The sequence below is a fragment of the Lineus longissimus genome, chromosome 8, assembly GCF_910592395.1.
Source record: "Lineus longissimus chromosome 8, tnLinLong1.2, whole genome shotgun sequence".
Classification (NCBI taxonomy): domain Eukaryota; kingdom Metazoa; phylum Nemertea; class Pilidiophora; order Heteronemertea; family Lineidae; genus Lineus; species Lineus longissimus.
Genome location: NC_088315.1, coordinates 5,442,599 through 5,462,855, shown reverse-complemented (window position 1 = coordinate 5,462,855; position 20,257 = coordinate 5,442,599). Strand labels below are relative to the sequence as shown.

General features: G+C 39.5%; 3 protein-coding genes across 8 annotated transcripts in view; 2 read left to right on the top strand and 1 right to left on the bottom strand.

Moving 5' to 3' along the window:
• Nucleotides 1–2,351, top strand: part of LOC135492104 (buccalin-like) — an 83,845-nt gene extending 81,494 nt beyond the window's left edge. For both annotated transcript variants that reach the window (XM_064778285.1, XM_064778286.1), the window contains one exon: nucleotides 116–2,351. The gene's annotated coding sequence lies outside the window, so the exon portion shown is untranslated. The remainder of the gene's footprint in view (nucleotides 1–115) is intronic.
• Nucleotides 2,329–11,113, bottom strand: LOC135492105 (polyglutamylase complex subunit TTLL1-like). 2 transcript variants are annotated; one of them, XM_064778289.1, is made up of 14 exons: nucleotides 10,923–11,113; nucleotides 10,196–10,321; nucleotides 9,940–10,005; nucleotides 9,621–9,763; nucleotides 9,219–9,323; nucleotides 9,008–9,083; nucleotides 8,442–8,576; nucleotides 8,070–8,178; nucleotides 4,984–5,064; nucleotides 4,688–4,750; nucleotides 4,312–4,398; nucleotides 3,904–4,013; nucleotides 3,411–3,464; nucleotides 2,329–3,276 (listed from the first exon to the last, which is right to left on the bottom strand). In XM_064778289.1, exons 2-14 carry the CDS (start codon nucleotides 10,306–10,308, stop codon nucleotides 3,138–3,140), a joined length of 1,281 nt encoding a protein of 426 aa, XP_064634359.1. In that variant the 5' UTR covers nucleotides 10,309–10,321; nucleotides 10,923–11,113; the 3' UTR covers nucleotides 2,329–3,137. The 2 variants fall into 2 exon arrangements, with proteins under 2 accessions (XP_064634359.1, XP_064634357.1); XM_064778287.1 differs by lacking the exon at nucleotides 4,984–5,064 and adding an exon at nucleotides 6,075–6,155 and having other exon boundaries at nucleotides 10,923–11,112.
• Nucleotides 11,114–11,392: 279 nt separating this feature from the next.
• On the top strand, nucleotides 11,393–19,984 carry LOC135492381 (transmembrane protein 41B-like). Of its 4 annotated transcripts, none has more exons than XM_064778831.1 (7): nucleotides 11,393–11,468; nucleotides 14,266–14,419; nucleotides 16,376–16,504; nucleotides 16,864–16,957; nucleotides 17,253–17,357; nucleotides 17,558–17,696; nucleotides 18,005–19,984. In XM_064778831.1, the coding sequence occupies exons 1-7, from the start codon at nucleotides 11,399–11,401 to the stop codon at nucleotides 18,172–18,174; spliced, it is 861 nt and encodes a 286-aa protein (XP_064634901.1). In that variant the 5' UTR covers nucleotides 11,393–11,398; the 3' UTR covers nucleotides 18,175–19,984. The 4 variants fall into 4 exon arrangements, with proteins under 4 accessions (XP_064634901.1, XP_064634900.1, XP_064634898.1 ...); XM_064778830.1 differs by having other exon boundaries at nucleotides 11,394–11,492; XM_064778828.1 differs by having other exon boundaries at nucleotides 11,394–11,639.
• Nucleotides 19,985–20,257: the final 273 nt, after the last annotated feature.

Here is a 20,257-nt window from a genome sequence, read left to right as displayed (position 1 = left end):
AGATCAATTTGTAACCTCAATACTACTTTTAAGTTGACCACAATCGGCTAAAGTGTTCCCAATTTGCCCAACCTTGGAAAAAAGTAACATTCAGTTCTTTTTATTATCTTTTCAGAGAAATGATTCCAGTCTGGAGCCAGGTTCGCGTTCCAGCGAGAAACAGTTTCCATGGAAATTGGACATATAGAACAAAATGAAACACCTAGATCATTAAAAAAACATCCTCTAGCACAAAGCATGACAAATCATCCTCTTCTGACCTTGGATTTAAAAGGAAGTCCGCCCTAACTATTTTGTTGCATTGTTGCAGTGCTTTGGCCGGAATTTCTCACAACGCTTCTTGATGTTGGTAGCCTAGCTCAATTTACTTTCACCGTCAAAACGGTCGAAAGCCGGGAAAATGGACAGAAAAATGTCGGTTTTCTACAATTTCTGGAAACCTGGTAGCTCGGATACCAACACTTCATCATGAACTCTGCGGGAAGGTGTTTACAGTGAACGTCTGTTGATTGAACCAAAGGTTTATCTCCAACAAATTAAAACTGACCAATTTCAAAACTAATTGTAAACACCACGATACTCGAAATATCTATAGGAGTACTTGATCAATCGAGTTAAATGGTACTCGGCCCTCATGTCGATTACTTCGTATCTACTTTATAGCCATATCAAATCAAATTATATGAGGCCTCAAAAACGTCGCATTTGTATTTATTTTTAAGAACATTTCAGCCAATGGCCAAAATGTTCGCAAATGTTGAGGATGACCTGTTGGTTTCATTACATGTAACAATTCTATGGTTGAATCTACGACTATTCCCATTAAAGTGGTGTATCTTGACTTAATCTATTGTAAATGAATCCAAAACCATTACAAATCTCTACTAACTTGGCGACACTGAGAGATATTATTTTTCACTTCTAGACGCCTCGAACGGATCAGCGAGACACTATACTAGTACTCACTTATTTTCTATAGGTTTACATGACAGTAAACTTTAGTAGTCTCTCAGAGGACGCTTTAGTCGAGATTCATAGTGGTGTTTTAATTTATCAAAAGGACACTCTGTCCTCAGGGGATTATTCTATAGGTTTTCATTCATTTTTGCCATTAATAGTAAATGTGTCAATTTTTAATAAACCGCCAACATGTGATTTGGAAAATAGATATAATGACGCGCAAATTGTTATATATACCCAATAAATCGCCAATGATCATGATGAAATGTAGATGAAGGTATATATGTTCTGTATATATAAACTGTGTCGACGCATTTAAGCCGACTTGGGCGCGTCTGTTTACGCAGAGGCCTATACATGCTTCCCGAAATTGGTGGCTTGCATTGGAACTAACTTTTTCCCCCTTGTCCGTCATTAAAGGCATTTAAGTGTGTTGGTCATCCATGACTATCTCCTTTGTCCCTCCACCATAAGGCCTAGTTTCCCCTTATGACATCACTATTTCGGACACTCAGAGCCCCATTTCTGGAAAGGTGTCTAGTATCCTGAATGTTCGCTAATGGCATCTTGTGACGCGCCACACACAAAATGAACCTGACGATCCCACTGGTGGTTGCGAAAGGAGCATGCTATGGAAACAATGGGTACAACGGCGCCCTCCAACACAATTATAAGGAAGCAGCCAATGGATACGCACCCCATACAAGCGAAGACCAATCAAGAAAAAACGTCATAAGCTGCGCAGCCATACAAGTAAAATTCATGTTAGGCCTTTGTATTTAATTGCGACGACACAGTATATTGGTTCAGCAGGGAGGAAATGGAAAATCTTCGAAAAAAAGACAATCGGACTGCCGCACCAATGAAAATGTAACAGCCACTCTACTTTATTGGTTGACTTTATTGAGGCAAATATCAATCGCCATAATTTTGAACAAAAGTTTGTTTTTTTTCACTTTTCAGTTGAAGAGCTTTCGGAATGCAAAGTGCTTAACACTTTTAATGAGTATAAAGTTATCAGCACTTCAAGATTGCTCTATGGCAGGGATTTCTCCAGCGACAGGCGGTATAAATCATGGCGGTGGTTGAATCTTTCCGAATTTATTGCCTATTCACAGTTTACCACAGCAGCATGATGCGAATGGATATGAAGCATGTTGCATTCAAGCTTTTCAATCACTAGTATTCCACCTAAAACTTCATATTTGACCACACGGTGGTTACAATCCAAGATTGTAGGTTTCAAACAATAGAAGAAGGGGAACAGACTGTATCAGTCCAGGTGCGTCCCTGAAAGAAGCAGCTTAAATGTTGCTTCTTTTCCTGGCCAGCTTTATGAAATACATCTGTTCCAGGGTGAATAATAAATTATTTTCATGGAATACACCTGATGTCTCTTGTTGTTGTTTATTTTTAAGACCTGGCAGTAAGTCTACCTTCTCTCAGGATACATCCCAGACATAATCCATCTCAGTGTGGTTCTACCACTCTACCTCAAAATACCATAGAAGCAGACACCATCATGAAAATCTCCATTCTGAGACTGATGCCACACCCGATGTGAAAGCCGATGGCAAACTGGCTTCCATCGCAACAATAAGATGCCAGGGGAATATAGGGGGAAGTGTTGTCACAACTAGGATGGTGCAACTATGTCACAACCAACATAGACCTCCCAGTGTACTCAATATTCATATTTACCTCACTGGGCACTTAGCTGAAAATTGAATTTTTCATAATTTCTGGTTTATTGTTCATTGGATTGTGCTGATCCCATAAACAGCACTCACAAACTTGAATAATCATACATTACACAAGTATTGATAGCCAAACATCCTTGCATGGAGTGTTGAAAATGGACGGAATTCTTAAATTTCTCTCTGTGCTTAACACTCTTGCAAAGTAAGTTACATTTGTATCAAAAAGAGTCCTAGGTGTACATGTATGTGAGCTTTGCACATAATTTGACAGAAATCCTCTGTGTATAGATAGTATGGTCACACACCCTCAGTCTTTGTATTGGTTGACCTTCCCAATCATCAACAGTCTAAACGCCCTCTTCGAATCCAGGGGAAATGCAGAATTGCATCACTGGATGTACCAGTATGGCATAACACTACCATTTTAGAATCCCTGGCAGATACTTTCTCAGACTTAGTCCCATGTCCATCTTACAACTATTTCCAAGTTGGAGCCCCTCCTCCTGCTCTCCCAGGCCTCATGTCGCGACCTCCTCGACCCATCGTAGCTGCCTGTCCCAGCCTTGGCTTCATCTCCATATTCAACAAATCAGACTGAGCAAGGTCCTCATCATATCTGTAATGAAATAGACACGCCTCACTTGAAAATATTTTTCTTTCATTGAGTAAAAGGGAAAACCGTGCTCACCATTGTTCCAATATTGTTGGATCTCATTTCATAGTTTAATATACAGACAGAAGTGTACTTACAAGACATCAAAATATCCCATGTTTTTCTTTGCTGGAACTTTACTCCATCTGACACTGAAACATTAACAGGTTTATCAAAAATTAGGATCACAAATTTGGAAATGACCAAGACTCCTTCCGTCGGTGAGACTCCTGATTTCTCAGACATACAACTCAAGACTGTGACTGGTGACACAACTGATGACCACCAAAGACAATGCTGCAAACAGATGGACACCTTACAATAACAATGGATCACCACCACTAAATTCCTCTGCCAGGAGGACATCCCCTTACCTACTAGTAATACTAAGGACACCACAGCATTGGCCCACTTTGGATCTTTCCATTCAATCTGATATGTGCACTGAGGACGCCCCCCAGAAATATCAGCAACTTAAAGAGTATCCTTATCAGAAATATCAGTCAATCGAAAGGGTGTCCTCATTAGATATGTTCTGAGGTAAGTGCTCAGAGACATGAATTCAGAAGCCATTTCAAATGCTCGACTTACTCAGGTAAATCTCCAGGTGGAATAACAATATTGATGACGTCTGATATTAATTTGTACTTCATGATACGATCACTAGAGGTTGTTGCACTCAAGGATGGAGATGCATTCACCTGTAAGAAGAGGAGCAGATCAACTTATTTATGGAAAACCACACAAAAAAAGGGTCTGTCGTAAATCAGACAGTGGCTAGTAAGGTCAGTTTGGCTCTCACTTTTAGCCGATTTTTCACAACTCTGGTTAATTGGTATAGTTTAACTGGTGACAGATGCAAACAGGTCTAGATGAAGTCAAGTAGCCAGGAATAAAACTCTGAAGTTGCTTCAAGGAGAGAGAATACATGTAGGGTCAGGCCTCAGTATCATTACATCCTTGGTGATTGTCTTAATTCATCTGTAGCTATCGACTTACCTCAATGAGCCAGGGTTTGAGAGTGTCGTCTATGATGATATCATAGCCGTAAACTTCATAACAATGCCGGTCGTTGGCCATCACACCCTAGAATTTAAACAAATCGGCTCAAATAAGGCATTCTCTTGAACTATTAAGACACTCACATGAAAGCCTATCTTTCTTACCAGGAGGATTACTTGGGTTTTTTAATTAATGACAAGAACAAAGAGAATTTTGTAACTATCAATCATAGCTTTCATGGACAGTAAAATTTCGTTGGAAACACAAACCCAGTCTACCTATCTCTCCTGTTAGATTTAGAGATCACCACATGAATACAATCATTACATTATGAAAGCCATGACATAAGTGAAAAACCACACACAAAACTCACCGACACAGCTTTGAGAGAATGAACAATCTGCCAGTGTATGTCATCGTACAGCTTGTCTGCTACCTGTAAAATAACCGAAGTCATAGTCAACGTAAATGTGCTAATCTACGGCTTTAACATCAGCAATGGATTGCATGCTGAAGGTAAGCTCTGAACTGTAAAAAACCCACAGGTACTAAGATTACAATTCACTTCAAACCTCTTTGTCTCAATTAACCTTCTATTCTGATGGAATGCCAATGTCAGATGGTCGATGTTGTCGTTAAAAGTCTCAGTCTATGGAGCAGTAGACTTACTTCTTTACCATGTGTACCGGCAATAAACATCCTCAAATTCTCAGTGGTCCACTTGCCACCGTGCATATAATTGTACTCTCTCTGCAATACAACCAGCATATAACATGTGCAATGAGAAATAGAAGAGAAGCAGACAGGGACAGAAGTGCAAGGCTGCCCCATGCTATGGGACTGGAGTGGTGGGGCAAAGGAGGCTGCCCCATGCTAGACACGGACTGGAGTGGTGGTGCAAGGGAGGCTCCCCATGCTAGACAGGGACTGGGTTGGTGGTGCAAGGGAGGCTCCCCATGCTAGACAGGGACTGGGTTGGTGGTGCAAGGGAGGCTCCCCATGCTAGACAGGGACTGGGGTGGTGGTGCAAGGGAGGCTCCCCATGCTAGACAGGGACTGGGGTGGTGGTGCAAGGGAGGCTCCCCATGCTAGACAGGGACTGGGGTGGTGCAAGGGAGGCTCCCCATGCTAGACAGGGACTAGGGTGGTGGTGCAAGGGAGGCTCCCCATGCCAGACAGGGACTGGGGTGGTGCAAGGGAGGCTCCCCATGCTAGACAGGGACTGGGGTGGTGGTGCAAGGGAGGCTCCCCATGCTAGACAGGGACTGGGGTGGTGCAAAGAGTCATGGAGAACAGTTGAGACCATTTCATGCCATAACCAGCTGTTGGGATGTTGTAGGGCTGCCAAAGGGAAGAACAGAAAGAGTAAAAACAAAAAGGTATAGAATCAACAAAGTAAATGGAAAAGCATGGTATCTGAATCATGACAAAATTAGATGTGGATTCAGACTTTTTAAGCAAGAACTAAGAAAATTAGTTTTCTTCTTGATCGATACCATGCTATACCACTGTGCAAAAGTGCTGCGCAAAAGTGCTGTGCAAAAGTGCTGTGCAAAAGAGTGATTTTGTTCGCTGCGACCCTGCGACAGAGCCATAACAACATGGTGCAGGAATGCGGCCGCTGATTGGCTAAATTGCAGTAATTTGTTACATCGCCATGGCTCTGTCGCAAGTCAGGGCGACTAAATCACGCTTGATAGAGGAGTGCAGTAGCAAAACAAGAACATAACAAACGTAGTCTCCACTCATCCAGAACTTACTTCCTTCCCTCGAGTACTTTCAACAAATAACCGTAGATTTTCGACAGTCCATTTACCGCCATGTATGGCATTATATTCATCCTGAAAAGGCCATAGCAATATAATGCTGATATACATTTCTTTCATATACATATATAATTTGGGACAAACATCACTCACAAAATGTTTTTCTACATGTCATTATTAGTGAAAATTGAAAACTTGTGATACATTGTACCATCTGATAGGTTCTTTCTGCAAACAAAATGTTCATGGTGTAGAAGACCTGGCTGCACATAATTGATTATTATCTCCTCTCAGAGGAGAAAGCAGTATATATGTACTTTTTACGTTTCTCAGTCACTTATCCACCGATGGGTGGACAAGCAAAAGAAACCCTCACCGAAAGGCAGTGCACTGAAAAGGACTGCATCACACTGCTTTTGACTGAAACCCCCACTGCATATGACTGTCTTAAGGCATATCATTTTTTCTTAATGTTTTAAAACCACTGATTTTGACTGAAAGACCACTGCAAAGCACTGCCACTTGCATATCATTATGAACGACGTATTTCAAAAACACTGCCTATGACTGAAAGACCACTGATTTCCACTTCTCCAACTCTGATCGAAACCCGTGGCATTTTCAACATGACTGAAAACCACTGCTTTATGACTGGTGAGATTAAGACTTGATGGCAGTGTAAAGCAGTGGTAATTGCAGTCAAATTCAGTGTTAAATATCACCCATAATGCAACCTGAGACAGGAAGCTCGTAAGTTTGAATTTGATAGTCAAACATTCAAGAAATCATGGTACCTCTTCATATTTCTCGATATTTACCCGAATTTCAATATGAGAAGAGGGGAGTTTTAGTCAGTTTGAATTGGAACACATAAGGAGCCAAATGAATGCAAAAAGGGTAATCTCGACAGACACTGAAGTTGTATTTTCAGCAAATCAAGAAGGCTGTATAGGCCCTATAGGTGTTGTAATGCATGCATACACTGCAAGATATCTGCATGTATCTTCATGCATCTACTGAGGCCCTATAGGTGTTAATTGTAATGTATGCATACACTGCAAATTATCTGCATGGGAGCTCAATACACATCAATCAGTAGATCATTATTCTACAGGCTGCGTGCAGTTACTTTATTTGGACGTCAATTTGATCTAGCTTCAATCCCTGACATCACTGACAGTAGCTATGTGCCATGTGTCGTTTCAAGTAACCCCATCGTCTAGTAACCCCATCTGACCACTGTCATTATGACAAAGTTTGCAATGACGTAGGTCAAGGACGTGAATTTGTCATCTTTTTACTGTGTCACGTCATCATACAATGGCGATGTCCTCTATTTGTGCAGATGACGTCATCACTGCCATATTGGACGCAAACACACCGTCTAAAATAGGACAGCAAAAGTAAGAGTTTGCTAGAAGTTTTTGCTTTTTCGAACAATTTCTTTGGTTGTCATCAGCACAGGGGGGTCACGTCCCCCAAACCTTTCTCGGCATCCGTGCCTGCATGCCATTAAATAAATTATTCATATTAACACTGAAAATGACAGCTCCCTCCAAGAGGTTTTGGAAATGGCAGTCAAAATCAGTGGTGTTTCAGTGTGGATTCAGTGTGCTGCGAAATATTTAAATTAACACTGAACCCCACTGCCAGCCCTGTGCATGATGCATAGTGGGGAGTCATTTTCAGTGTCAAAAGCAGTGGAAATCAGTCAGCCTAAATATTTAAATGAGCACTGCTTTTGACTGCCTTACCACTGATTTTGACTGTCTTACCACTGCTTATGACTCCCTAACCTCTATTTTTGATTGCTGTATAACTGTATGCTTTGGTATTGCGTGACTGAAAAACACTCCCTATGACTGCTTTCCACTGATTTCAACACTGCCATAAAAATGTGAGGTAACACTGCAACCTGACTGAATCCTGACTGATATCACACTGCTTTTCGGTGAGGGAAGCCAAGAAAATTATCTTTATCATACTTACCCCATGTTTTTGAATGGACACATTCGTGAGATGAACAAACATGTTGTCTAATTCATTTACATTTGCATTATACTTCACAGTACAGAATCTGCAGAAACCAAGTTTGTACCTAGAAACAGAAAGAATTAGAATAATCTTTTGAAAAATCAGTTTATGTTTTCTTCTTTTTCTGTATTTGCTCCACGGCGGTAATGTATAGTGTAACAGCCTCTAGAAAGGCACCAACTGACATGCAGTGATGAGGACAACAAGCACATGCTCATTTGGACCATATCTTATGCAAAAAAGACAAGTCAATCATCAAGTCCCCAACGAAACGTGGCCTAGTTACGAGACATGTCAAACAGTTGTCCAACATCCAATTAAACTTACATGTAACACTTGAGTGGACGGAATGATGTGACGAGGACGTACAGTCGTAGATCAAACTTCTTGCCTCCAATCAGCATCGGGTTGTCAATATAGCGCGATATCACATAAGATTCTTTGGAAGACGGGGCAGTGAAGCTGAAAAAGTTTTGATAATATTGTACAATATCTTTGAGTACCATCCATTCATTCAATCAGAAGATCATCTCACCTGGGCTCTTCCGTTGTGATGCACAAACCCAAACAAACAGGTCATTTGGTATTCTATTTTAAAAAGCCATTTAGCGAGTTTATACTTGTACTTAGAATGCTTTCATCTGACATAATTCATCCTAGTCACCATGAAACTGGTCATGAATGCAAATTATAATGGCTAACTTCTCCCTCAGGGATGACTGGTCTGAGCATTATGTTAGAATGTAATTGAAACTTTAATCACATTGAATCGGTGTTGCAGGGGTATAGGTTGTTCTCTCCAATTCCAAACTTGCCATGCACATGGTGTTGAAGTCTGCAGTGGCCAGTTTGGAAGCAGAATGTAATGACCTAATCTTTCTCATTAACCTTACGTGTTAGTTTTACTATCCCTTGACCATTTTTTCAGCTGGGACAATCTGTTGATGAGGAAGATCCCAACACCACAGGCTGGAAAACATCAAAAATATAATCAATTCTGATCAAATACAATTTTCTCCTTAAATGAAGTCAGAAAATTTATCTGCCACAGGATGCTGGAGCTTGTTACGTTCTTATGATTGTAATTAAACAGAAGTTACTCACCTTTTCCAGACGGCTTCATAATCCATGTGGATGAGGGATTCTTTCTGAATTCCTCAACAAACAGATTATAATCTGCTGGCAGCATAAATGTCACTGGTATGAAGTCTGTAAGACAGAAAACGTTGATAGGTAAATCAAAATCAATGCAAGTGGGACAGTCCCATCCAGCCCAAGGCCAACTCTACCAGGAGAGCTTATGTGAACAGAAATTGATAGCTAAACAATACTATGAATTTCTTAACTGCCGTCTCTGACCACAGAGAACTTACATGTAAGTGAAACCTGAATTTCCTTACATTTCCCCCATGAGAAGGAAAACATGAAATTTTTATAAGACTCGATCACTATTCCATACATTGACCTTGGTTACATTATCAGTGTTTGCAATGATAGAAAACACACCTAAATGTATGTAACTACCCGTCCCATCCTTCTCAGCAAGTGGATTTCCCTCTTTTTCCAGATCTTTCCTGTATCTCTTGATGTTTTTCACCATCAGATCTTTCCTTGTCAACTCATAATGATTCGGAAAATGATTTATCACTCTGCAACACAAAAAAATTGTATAGCTGCTTTTGCTGTAATTTGTCCGTGTTCAATTTTGATTGAACTTGACCTCTGTAATTACAATAATAATCTGAAGACTGTCCTTGAATAAAATCATCTTCTTCAGTTTAACACTTTCTCAGCTTTAATTCAAGTAATGAATTAAAAAACTTACTGATCATCACAGAGCCTGTAACCAGTCTCCACACTAAAAATGCTTCGAATCGTTCCAACACTTGCCCTGCAAGACAGAAGTAAAGTAGAATACAATACAAAAACAAAGAAAATACTAAAAAGGAAGATTGAAAAAGATTAATTTGAATATGTGAACAAATAAAAAACTGACATGTACAATAAAGATGAAGCACATCAACCTAAACAATAGATTTAATGAACATAGGCTATATCTAGATATAAGTTACTTTTCTCACCAATAGAAATTCCAATCTTCATCAGCAGATACATTTATCCAGCCCCTCTTCTCGAAATTATTCAGCAGGACAGACTTGTCCATATCACTGGCAAACTTCAGTCGGGCAGCCATGGTTACAAACTACCTGAAATTAGAAAGATAAGAAACATAAAATCTGTATAGACTATTACCACGGTGTTTGTTTGGGTGTTGACTACTCACCATTCTCATGCATTTCATCAGGAACATAGGTCACTGTGGCTAAGGCTTTTTGAAGTTGGATAGGCCATTTGACATGTTCCGAGTGTGCGCATTAGTTTTGGTTGATGGTTCATGTTTGGTCACTGGTTCTATTAATGAGAAAGGCCTTTGTTGAAATTGTCCATGCATTTCGATGTGGCTGTGCATAACATTGCATTGGCTGTCTCAATGCCAATAAGGCAATATAATTAATCGTCAGAGGACATCGCAAAGAAGCCTGGAACCACGGGAATTCGGGCACTGTAAACAGGTAATTTCTTTCAATATTTCTATGTCATCATTCGAGAGAGAGGCTGTGACTGTGTAAGCTTAGCCTAACATGATAAACATGCAAGTAATGTCATGAATATTGAATGTATCATTGTTGTATGAAAAAGTCATTAATAGGGAGCTCTTAAGCGAGCTTTATGGTTAAGGGTCGAATGTGTGTTAATTAAGATCAGAGAAACACAGCTAACACTGGCTTGAATGGTAAATATACATACTTTATTCAGAACGATATGTATAGCTCTTTGTAACTAGGTGCTGCAGTACTTCGAAATTCGATCAAATTGAGGCAAAATCAAGCCTTTTTTTTAGAAGAAATGACAAATCTGAGAGAAAAGTGGTTGCCAGCAACGCTTTGCGGCCATCTTGGATCTCATTCTCGCGGGGCATTCTCCACTTCTCCAAGCATCGTCAATCGACCTACTGTCTCTGCCACAGTTGGACTATGTGACAAATTCTGCGGGTGCATGTAAATTGGACATTGGCCCGGCGCCCGAGAGATTGCTTGCGGGGCTAGGCAATATTTTAACATATTTTTTTGTCGGGCACTTTTATTCAAAACTTATCATTTGAATACCATGAATACTGAATAATAGAAATAAAATTATATTTAAAAAAATTTGTATGTCTGATGAGCGAGTTGATAGTGGTCTCGTTAGCCCGAGACAGCCGTCGTCGGTCAAAAAAAGGCAAGATGGCGTCTACAAGCAGCGAAGAAATTTCTGAAAGTATTTCAACGCCCAGGCAGCGGAAAACTTCGCCAGGTAGCCGCTGTCCAAGTCCTTTAGGTGCAACACCAAGACCTCCCCTTCCCCAAAATTATGACATGACGTACACTGGTCAAGAAATATCATTGGCAGAGTGGACAGAACTCCGAGAAAGAGCTGGGCTTCGTCGCCCTCAGAAAACTGAATCACGATTTTACCGGTGGCTGTGTAAGCATAAAAGTCCGAATTCCTGGGCGTTTCTCCAAACAATGATGCTACTGATGCTTTCCCATAACTTCCAAGGTTCCTGATAGATAATATTGCCTGTAATTTGGCACTGTAAAAAGCTTTTTTTGAAGGTTTTTCTGCTTCAGATTTGCAGTAATTAATGTAAAGCGCCACCTGCGTGGGGATTAATGAACTACTGAATGACGGCTCATCATTCCCAAGTCGAAACCATTTCACAGAGACTTGTGTTAGTAATAGAATAGTTAGCATCACACTAGTCAAATGAGGGCGTTAAGGGCCACATCAAACCAGCAGCAAACAAGGACAGTGCGGTTGCATACAGTAAAGTCAGTCAGCAGACCAGTGATAACATTACCGTGATTTACAATCAATGCGCAACAAATGACACTTTGGAATTTAGTCCCGGATATGAATATGGTACAGTTTGCGCATAACTGACCAATCAGTTAACAGAGCCAGCAAATGACGTAAATCATCTAATTATGCATGATCATTTTTTGCTGGCCCCGTTAGCTGATTGGTCAGTTATGCGTAAACTGTACCATCGTCATATCCGGGACCAAAGTTCTCAAGGGTTGTATGTCACATGACTGTTCTCTGTCGCCCAGGTGTTACATGTGTTGTGCACTTAAACAAGCTTGCAATTGTGACCTGCAAAGCTGGACAAGAGATATTGTGATTAACTTTCTTAATGCTTTCTGTGCATAATTTGTATAACTATAGGTGATGGTGATGTGTCAGAAACCTGTTCGTGTTAGGCTGCGTTTTCCTCCATAATGAAATTGCTTTTAGTTCTTGTTTTTGTAATTTGGGAGTGATGCTATGTAGATCTACTACCTACCATGCCTTCATCAGCAATTATGCGAACAGATGCTTTACAGCATATATATTTGTGATTTTTTAAACTTTTCTCTTTTTAAACTTTCGGGTTGCAATTAATCTTATTCCAACATGTATGTTTGTTGTCGTTTATCAACTGACCACATAGAACAATAATTTTGGATTACATTTTGATAACTTTGGATATTTGATTGTTATAATCTCCTTATGTCAGTTTATTTGTTGTTTTTATTCTGCTCAAAAACTATTGAATAATGAATGATTTCTATCTGGAAGTTTGATATTCAGATTGTGCAACTGTAAGAGATATTGCAAAGCCAATGATAAGAGCTCAAACTATCAAGGTTTTAATGCACTGAAGATCAAAATTACCTCCAGCCTGTCCAAGCACTCGGTCTTCGGCGTCATAGTCAATTTCTTTGCGTACCAATCCATGGGCATGGACTGGGCATACCCACGTACCCAATTTCAAGGCACAGCACTACATGTAGCTAAACTACGGAGGTAATGCTTCTGCTGCCTTCTGGTTTAGCATCACTACCCTCATATTTCGGACAAGGCAAACGTGGCCTGCCTGCCTCTGCATCACTCCCAGTTCAACAGTAAACTTTGTTTTTACTGTTTTTCACACAACGGAATGTCAAGGCTGCCCTTAACAAACAGTTGGTGGCATTAGACCTTGGTGTTCATGTTACAGTTAGATGATGCCACTTTACACGATTGGATGGGTTTCAAAGTTCTATTTAGCTCGTAAATCAATCACAACACACTCCACCACGTGCGGCCTACTTCTTCTGCCAACTTTCATGATTATTATTCAATCCTTTCAGATTATCTGTGTCAATCTGGGATCAGGGAGTACGCTCATTAAGTGTTTCAAATTGTTTTGGTTCAAAGTCCGCAATCTTGCCCTTTAGACTTTGGACTTGTTCACAAAACTTGACCCAAGGTGACACAGATCACTGTACTACTTTGAAGTGATTGGTGTTCATAGTTCCAATCATGAATCTGATTATAATGAAGGGTTCTCTCTTATCCCTATCATTTGACGTTTTGTCGTCGAAGAGTCAGGTTACCAGTTGTATCTGCTGAAAATCTTGTTTATGAGTTCATCCCACGATTTATTGTGCATGTGTGACATTTGGAAATTCTGGATAAAACTCATTGTTCTGAAGTCAGTGTATTCCTTTTCAACCTTCGAAGATTCTTTGAAGACTTGTCCTCAATCTGGAGCAGACATTTTGAGTACATTACTCATTCTTAGAAGGAAAGCTTATTTGGCCGTCTCTGTATGATTTCATGACTTTACCTCGTGTTGATTCTAAAAGAATCAATCATGTTTTCTCTAAGTTTCAATAATGACAAGTCTAATCACAGAGTGCGAGATGCTAGTAATAATAAAGACTCTCCCGTGTCAGAACCTAATCGGTCTTTCTTAAATGGAGACATATCTCTCTCATTCAAAATTGTGATTGTGCCAACATCTGACACAGGCTCTTTCCAACACAGCTCCATGTGCTCATTAAAACTCTTTGAGGATAAATCAAAATCAAGTAGGTATTTGGAAAGTGTGTTAAATTGCTATTCTAGTTGGTTAACCATTACACAGCAAGAAAATAACTTCTGGGCATCTCTTTCAATATCTTGACTTCTTTCACTTTCAGGAAGATATTCCAGTTAAAAAAACACGGAAAGTGTTACAATAAATTCTTGCCTCTTCACGTTGTTTTCACGTTTCTAACCTTTAATTGCATTTTCATTTCAGATCGTAGCAATGATGAATCTTCAGAATACACAAGCATTAGGTCCAACAACCATGGCAACAGCAGCACACGGGCATTCCTCTGCCTTGGATTGATCTTCATTGCGGCCGTCCTGGCCATCGGAGTCCTGTATCTCAGCTTTCCTAACCTCGATCAGTAAGTTCGGGTGTGGATATTGGGTGGCGGTGTAGCGAGGTGGCTGGAGAGAAGTGCATCTAAAGACTTCTAATCATGTGCTGAGCAATTGAAACAAGATATCTATCTGGACTCCACCAGAGAAATCCATTTCCTCATCCTAGTTGACAGTCCAAGGGCATTTTGAAAAAATGTGGAAATTCGATCATAATCTAAACTAAGTGGAGAAAATGTATTCCCAAGCTTCTGAGACATGATTTATAATGGTAGTCTGTGTTTTTTGAAGGCACTCACATATTTCATTATTCGTGATAGCATTTCCTGCATTTCTCAAGATGTCCTTGGTCTTGCCATTGTCTCCATATTGCGCTGCTGTAAATTTCTCCTGCTACATACTGATTTCAATTTTAAACTGGATACTGTTATGCCAACAAAAATAATGGGTATAAATTTGGAGAAAGTGTAAAGCAGTTGCCTGTGGGACACAATTCGTTAATTGTTATATGTAAGTATGTTATTACCAGTGTGAACACCAAACCACATTACTTATACTTCAATACTATCAAGAATTCATAAAGACTAGTCTTTATCAATTCTTTCTTGGTATTATCAGTATCATGATGTATCCTTCATTTCATTGTAATGTACATTTCTCTTTTAGTTCTACCCTTAATCTTATTAAATTAGTAAGACTAACTTTTTAGGTTGACTAGTCTTTATCAATTCTTTCTTGGTATTATCAGTATCATCATGTATCCTTCATTTCATTGTAATGTACATTTCTCTTTTAGTTCTACCCTTAATCTTATTAAATTAGTAAGACTAACTTTAATAGGTTCTAGAAGAACTGGTACCACAGTCTCAGTCCTCAGGATAAAAGGTGTTAAAATACAGTGGAACCTCCCGCAGCAGACACCTCTCTATTGCAAAATTTGGCGTGGTCACAGTAGGATGTTACAAATTTGAGATTTTTAGTAATGTGTATTTCACTAAGTTCTATCTTTCACCATGTTTGCTTCCAAAATCTTATATCTTGCTGAGGTTTCATTTAGTAATTTTTCTTCTGTACACCGTCTCTGTCCTTCACACATCTACATGTTTCGTCTATTCTTTTTGCTTGTTTGAATTATCACCTACGCTTTGGATGCTTTCCAAGAAATCTCCTAATGAACATGAAAAGGAAGGGGCCGACCAGTTTTTGGTGTTATAAAGTGAAAATATCAATACCTGCAAAAAAATGGGAGGCACCTTCAAAATCATTCACTTTCGATGGCAGTTTTTAGGCAGGGTTTATTCAGGCAAAGCATATAATGTTTTATGAACAATATTATCGATCATGTTATACTCAACCTATCGAGCAGTTTGTATGATATTTTCTGAATAATAATTGTTGGTTAGTTTTTAAAAATATGTAGTTGTACATGTAATGACTCTTTATTGGCCTGAGAAACCAAAAGGCAATAAAGCATTGTTTTATTGAAATCATGGTCTTAGTTTTTCTTTCTGCCTAAAAGCTGCCTACCACTTTGCTTGCATGCGTTTAGATCTAGACTTTGTTCAGATGATGGGGTATATCGTCACCCAATAGGCGACATTGGTTTCCACCAGGGTTTGCATCAAAATGATGTCAAAGTGGGGACAAAGTTAACATCACGTCTGTCACAACAATTCTCATGACAGTCAGCCCCATGTAGCGGTGATGGCCGGTACCCTGTTGTGACCAGGGTCCAGTCAAGACGTGCCAGGGGAAGTCCGATGTGGCTGCTTCTGTCCCAATGATCTCATCCTCATATGAGACCAGAGGACAAATCCAGAATATCCAACGTTATCCTCACATATATCCCTTCCCTCCTCGTTTTCTCCAGTCATTAAACCATGGGATAAAAAGTATTGGCTGGTGGCTTTGTAAAGGTAGCAGTACTTGCCCTGGAACTGGTGCTGTCACCGGAGTTAAAGTTCGTTCATCATGTTTTGCAGAGAAGAGAAGCAACATATCAAATTGCCTCGTGATATAGAAGATGCCAAGAGTCTGGGAAAGGTGCTTTCAAGATATAAGGAGCTGTATTATTACCAAGTTTTATTTGGTTACTTCATCACCTACATATTGTATCCTTTTTGTCTAGTACTAAAGAATGTCCAATAGTCAATTTTGTTATTTTTGAAGAAAATTGCTGTTTAGAATTTAGGTGGGCACATATGGCCTACTGGTTTCCCTCGATTTTGCTCTTGCCTGGACATACTGAAGGGATTTCCTCTGATGCTCCTTGGACCAGCAGCAGTTGGAGTCTAAATCTTGATGGATTGATAATCACAATCAGACATGGACAGCACATTTGAAAATATACCTTTTTGCCTGACTATTTTTAAAAGTCATAGGTAAAAAAGCCAAGTAACTTTTCTTTCATGTAGAAAAACGCATCAATTTTGAAAAATTCTACATTCTCTACCTTGACAGACAACTTCAGCTTGCAATCATTTGCCATTCCTGGGTCTATATTTCTGAGTATTCTTTCTGGGTTTCTGTTCCCATTCCCATTAGCTCTCACTCTAGTCTGCCTGGTAAGTACATGTAGCCTTTCATACGTTGCCATCAGGAGAGCTTTTAAGGGGCAGTATAATCAATTGGTTTAGACAGGTTCGATATATTGCGTCGAGACACTTGCCTTTTGTTCTTGGGCAAGTCACTTTAATATACTAAGTATTTCAGTTGCTAAATCCTTTGTATGAGAAGTTAAATCCAAGTTACAGCCAGTGCAAGGAAAATTAGCGGAATACGGTACAAACTTCAGTGGGTTTTAACCATATTCATTCACAAATCACCTTGTTTCTTGAATGTTTAATCACTTAATTTCAGTGTTCAGCAACAGGAGCCTCATTTTGCTACCTACTGTCCTACCTAGTTGGAAGAGCATTAGTCAACAAATATATACCAGAAAGAGTTAGTGAATGGTCATCTCATGTAAGTATCGACTCTTAATCCATCAAGCCTTTTTAACGAACCTTCATACAGTTATCAGGCTGCACTGAAGATGTCTAGCTTTGTGGTCAGCACTGAAAACTAATACTGTGAAATAAGTAAGTACATGTACTTGTTTAAGTCTTCCAGATTGCCATGATGTTGTTCTTGATCTCTTATACTTGACGCTATCTATATTTCAGGTTGAGAAGCATAGACAGCATCTGTTGAATTACATTATATTTCTACGGATAACACCATTCTTACCCAACTGGTTCATCAATATTACATCCCCGGTCATAAATGTACCGCTGTTTCCATTCTTCGTGGGAACTTTTCTGGGTAAGTGGAAGTTAAAACTATCACTGCTGATATAGTCCGTGGACTTCCTGACTTCTCTTTGATAGTGAATTATTTAATTACGTTCCGGTTGATACCAGCTCTTACTAGAAAAGATGAAACAGAAGTGATGACCCATTGCCTCAGTTAAGGGGTGGGCGAATTCAAAAGCTTCAGAAGACTTAGGAGTTATGGCAAATTTCATCCTTCATACTTGTTTCTGTCATAGATTGCTTTGAGTGGCATTGAAAAATCGATGAGATTTTGAAAATTGACGAAAATTTTAACTGTATCTTCTTTTGCTCCTCTAGGTGTAGCACCACCGTCTTTTGTGGCAATCCAGGCGGGAACTACCCTACAACAGATGTCATCATCAGGTGATGCAGTGTCTTGGACATCTATGATTGTTCTGGCACTTTTCGCCATTCTTTCACTTCTGCCCGTTTTCTTCAAGCGAACACTGCAGAAGAAATTCGATTAACAACAACTGTCTGTTAGGATAATTGAGACATAAAGTTCTGCTGAACCAACATTGGTCCAAACCGTATGTGTTCAAAAACGAATTTGACAATTTCTCATTTACTAGACATCAAATTTGTCAACTACATAACACTTAGTATATCCTAGAACTCTTGGTATTTCTTCATCTTATATTCAATTACCATAAGTGTTGTTCACGAAGAGCTTTGTATTGTAAATTGTCATCACAGTAGACTAGAAATCATTGAATATAAACATGTTAAAGCTGTAGTATATTAAGGGATACAACATGGGGGTACTTGAGTCATTTCTTTGAAGATTTGTGTAATGATATGACCAATCTTTCTTGAACCGCAGATGAGCAATTGCCAGTGTTTGGACCAATTTGGCTCAGCAGAATTATTTATTCGTATTTTGTTCTGATTTTGTTGTTGTAATGATTGGTTTTGTCTTCAATCTAGCAGCAGTTGGTCTTTTATTTGAGATGGTTCTGTCTTTGAAAGCATCCTCCCATAACAGGTCTTCGTATCATTCTTAAAATACACTCAACCGATCTTTGTGTGAGTGTATTTTAGAACAATCTGACAGCCTGCTATGGGAGGATGCATGTTAGGTGCTTTCTTACGTACCACACTGGGCTAATGTTCAACTCCATGCTACATGTAGGTCGACAAAGGAAAAAATGCTATGCTATGGTATGGTATTACGAAGTGGGAAGAATACCATGTAAGGTATTGTTGATATGATTATTTTGTGGTGTTTTATACCCATAAGGGTGAATCTACGGGTTACTCTGTTTGACTTGTAAAAGCTGAAGGACTGGCAGCTGCAGGAAATCTGTATTGTTGTTTTAAAAGTCCCTGTTTAGAAATAACTGGGAATCTCTGAAGGATGCCACGTGGCATTTCAAATAAAACCTATGTAACTATTGATTGAATACTGAAAGGATGCTACAATATTGAAACAATACAACTGGCCTGTAATTTAAGAGACGTGCAGTTGTCAGTCTAAAGGTTGTTTGTGAATGGTATGCATGTAGTTGATGGGGATGAGTCAATATACAAATTGTTTTTATATTTTTGTCACAAACTTTGCCAACTACATTGGCCAGTGTCTCCTTGATGTAGTACTGACAATGTACAAAATTATTGTCTGAATAATCTACCAAGTGTTCTTACCTGGAGCATAACCTGCTTAAAATGCAGCTGAATTGGCCTCAATAGTGCTCTGCTCTCGGGTTACCCCGATCTCAGACTAAATTCTGCAATATGTGGCAAAGACTTCATGTCATTCTTGTCTGAGTTATGATGTTATTTTGGTCGTCATTTCGTATTTTCATGCTGTGAGGGCAAAGCGCTTTTGATGATGCCGTCAGTAACACACAGAACAGTCAAAGATGTCTGCTTTTAATGTAAGTGTAAAAGTCGTTCTTCACTGTCACTACGGGTCTCCACTGATTCGCTCTGTGGTATTTTGGCTGTGTATCCATAGGCTGTTTCCTTGTTAGTCTGTGGACTTGTGACATTCTTTCAATTGTCTCCATAGCATGTTCCCTGGTACAAAAATTGGGAACGTCTAACAGGACAAGCAAAACTTCACTTTGGCATGGCCTGTCACAAGCAACACTGAACAAGGTTAGACTGCACAAGCAATCTAGGGTAACACTGCCTTAAGGAGCTGCTTCTTCAGTGCTCAAACGAGCTTCGATTGTGTAGGGTTCATACGCGGAGAAAATATTGTCAGTTTACCTTATTATTTATGTGAATGTATGTCTGTATAATGTCAATAAATTATTGTCAAGCCTTTCTAAATTTGTGTCATGATCTTTTATTTATCCCTTATTTTTACCCTCACTAGCATTTGTGTCACTAAAAAGCTGAACGAACAATCACCTGGCAGAGATTTCTGAGAAAACAAGGTCAATCTGTCTCTGGCATGGTATTCAAAGACGAATGGACAATCTGTCTCTGTCTTGGCCTTCAAAGACAAATGGACGATCTGTCTGACTTGGCCTTGAAAGACAAACGGACAATCTGTCTCTGACTTGGTCTTCAAAGACAAACGGACAATCTTGCCATGGCGTG

Coding starts and splice junctions, on each gene's coding strand:
- LOC135492105 (XM_064778289.1), bottom strand. CDS start 10,308: ATGGCTGCCCGACTGAAGTTTGCCAGTGATATGGACAAGTCTGTCCTG. Junction 9,324..9,620: donor GGGTAGTTACATACATTTAG/GTGTGTTTTCTA, acceptor TCTGTCTTACAG/ACTTCATACCAGTGACATTT. Junction 5,065..8,069: donor TGTCCATTCAAAAACATGGG/GTAAGTATGATA, acceptor GTTGTATTGCAG/AGAGAGTACAATTATATGCA.
- LOC135492381 (XM_064778828.1), top strand. CDS start 11,399: ATGGCGTCTACAAGCAGCGAAGAAATTTCTGAAAGTATTTCAACGCCC. Junction 16,505..16,863: donor TACTTCATCACCTACATATT/GTATCCTTTTTG, acceptor AGACAACTTCAG/CTTGCAATCATTTGCCATTC. Junction 17,697..18,004: donor CTTCGTGGGAACTTTTCTGG/GTAAGTGGAAGT, acceptor TTGCTCCTCTAG/GTGTAGCACCACCGTCTTTT.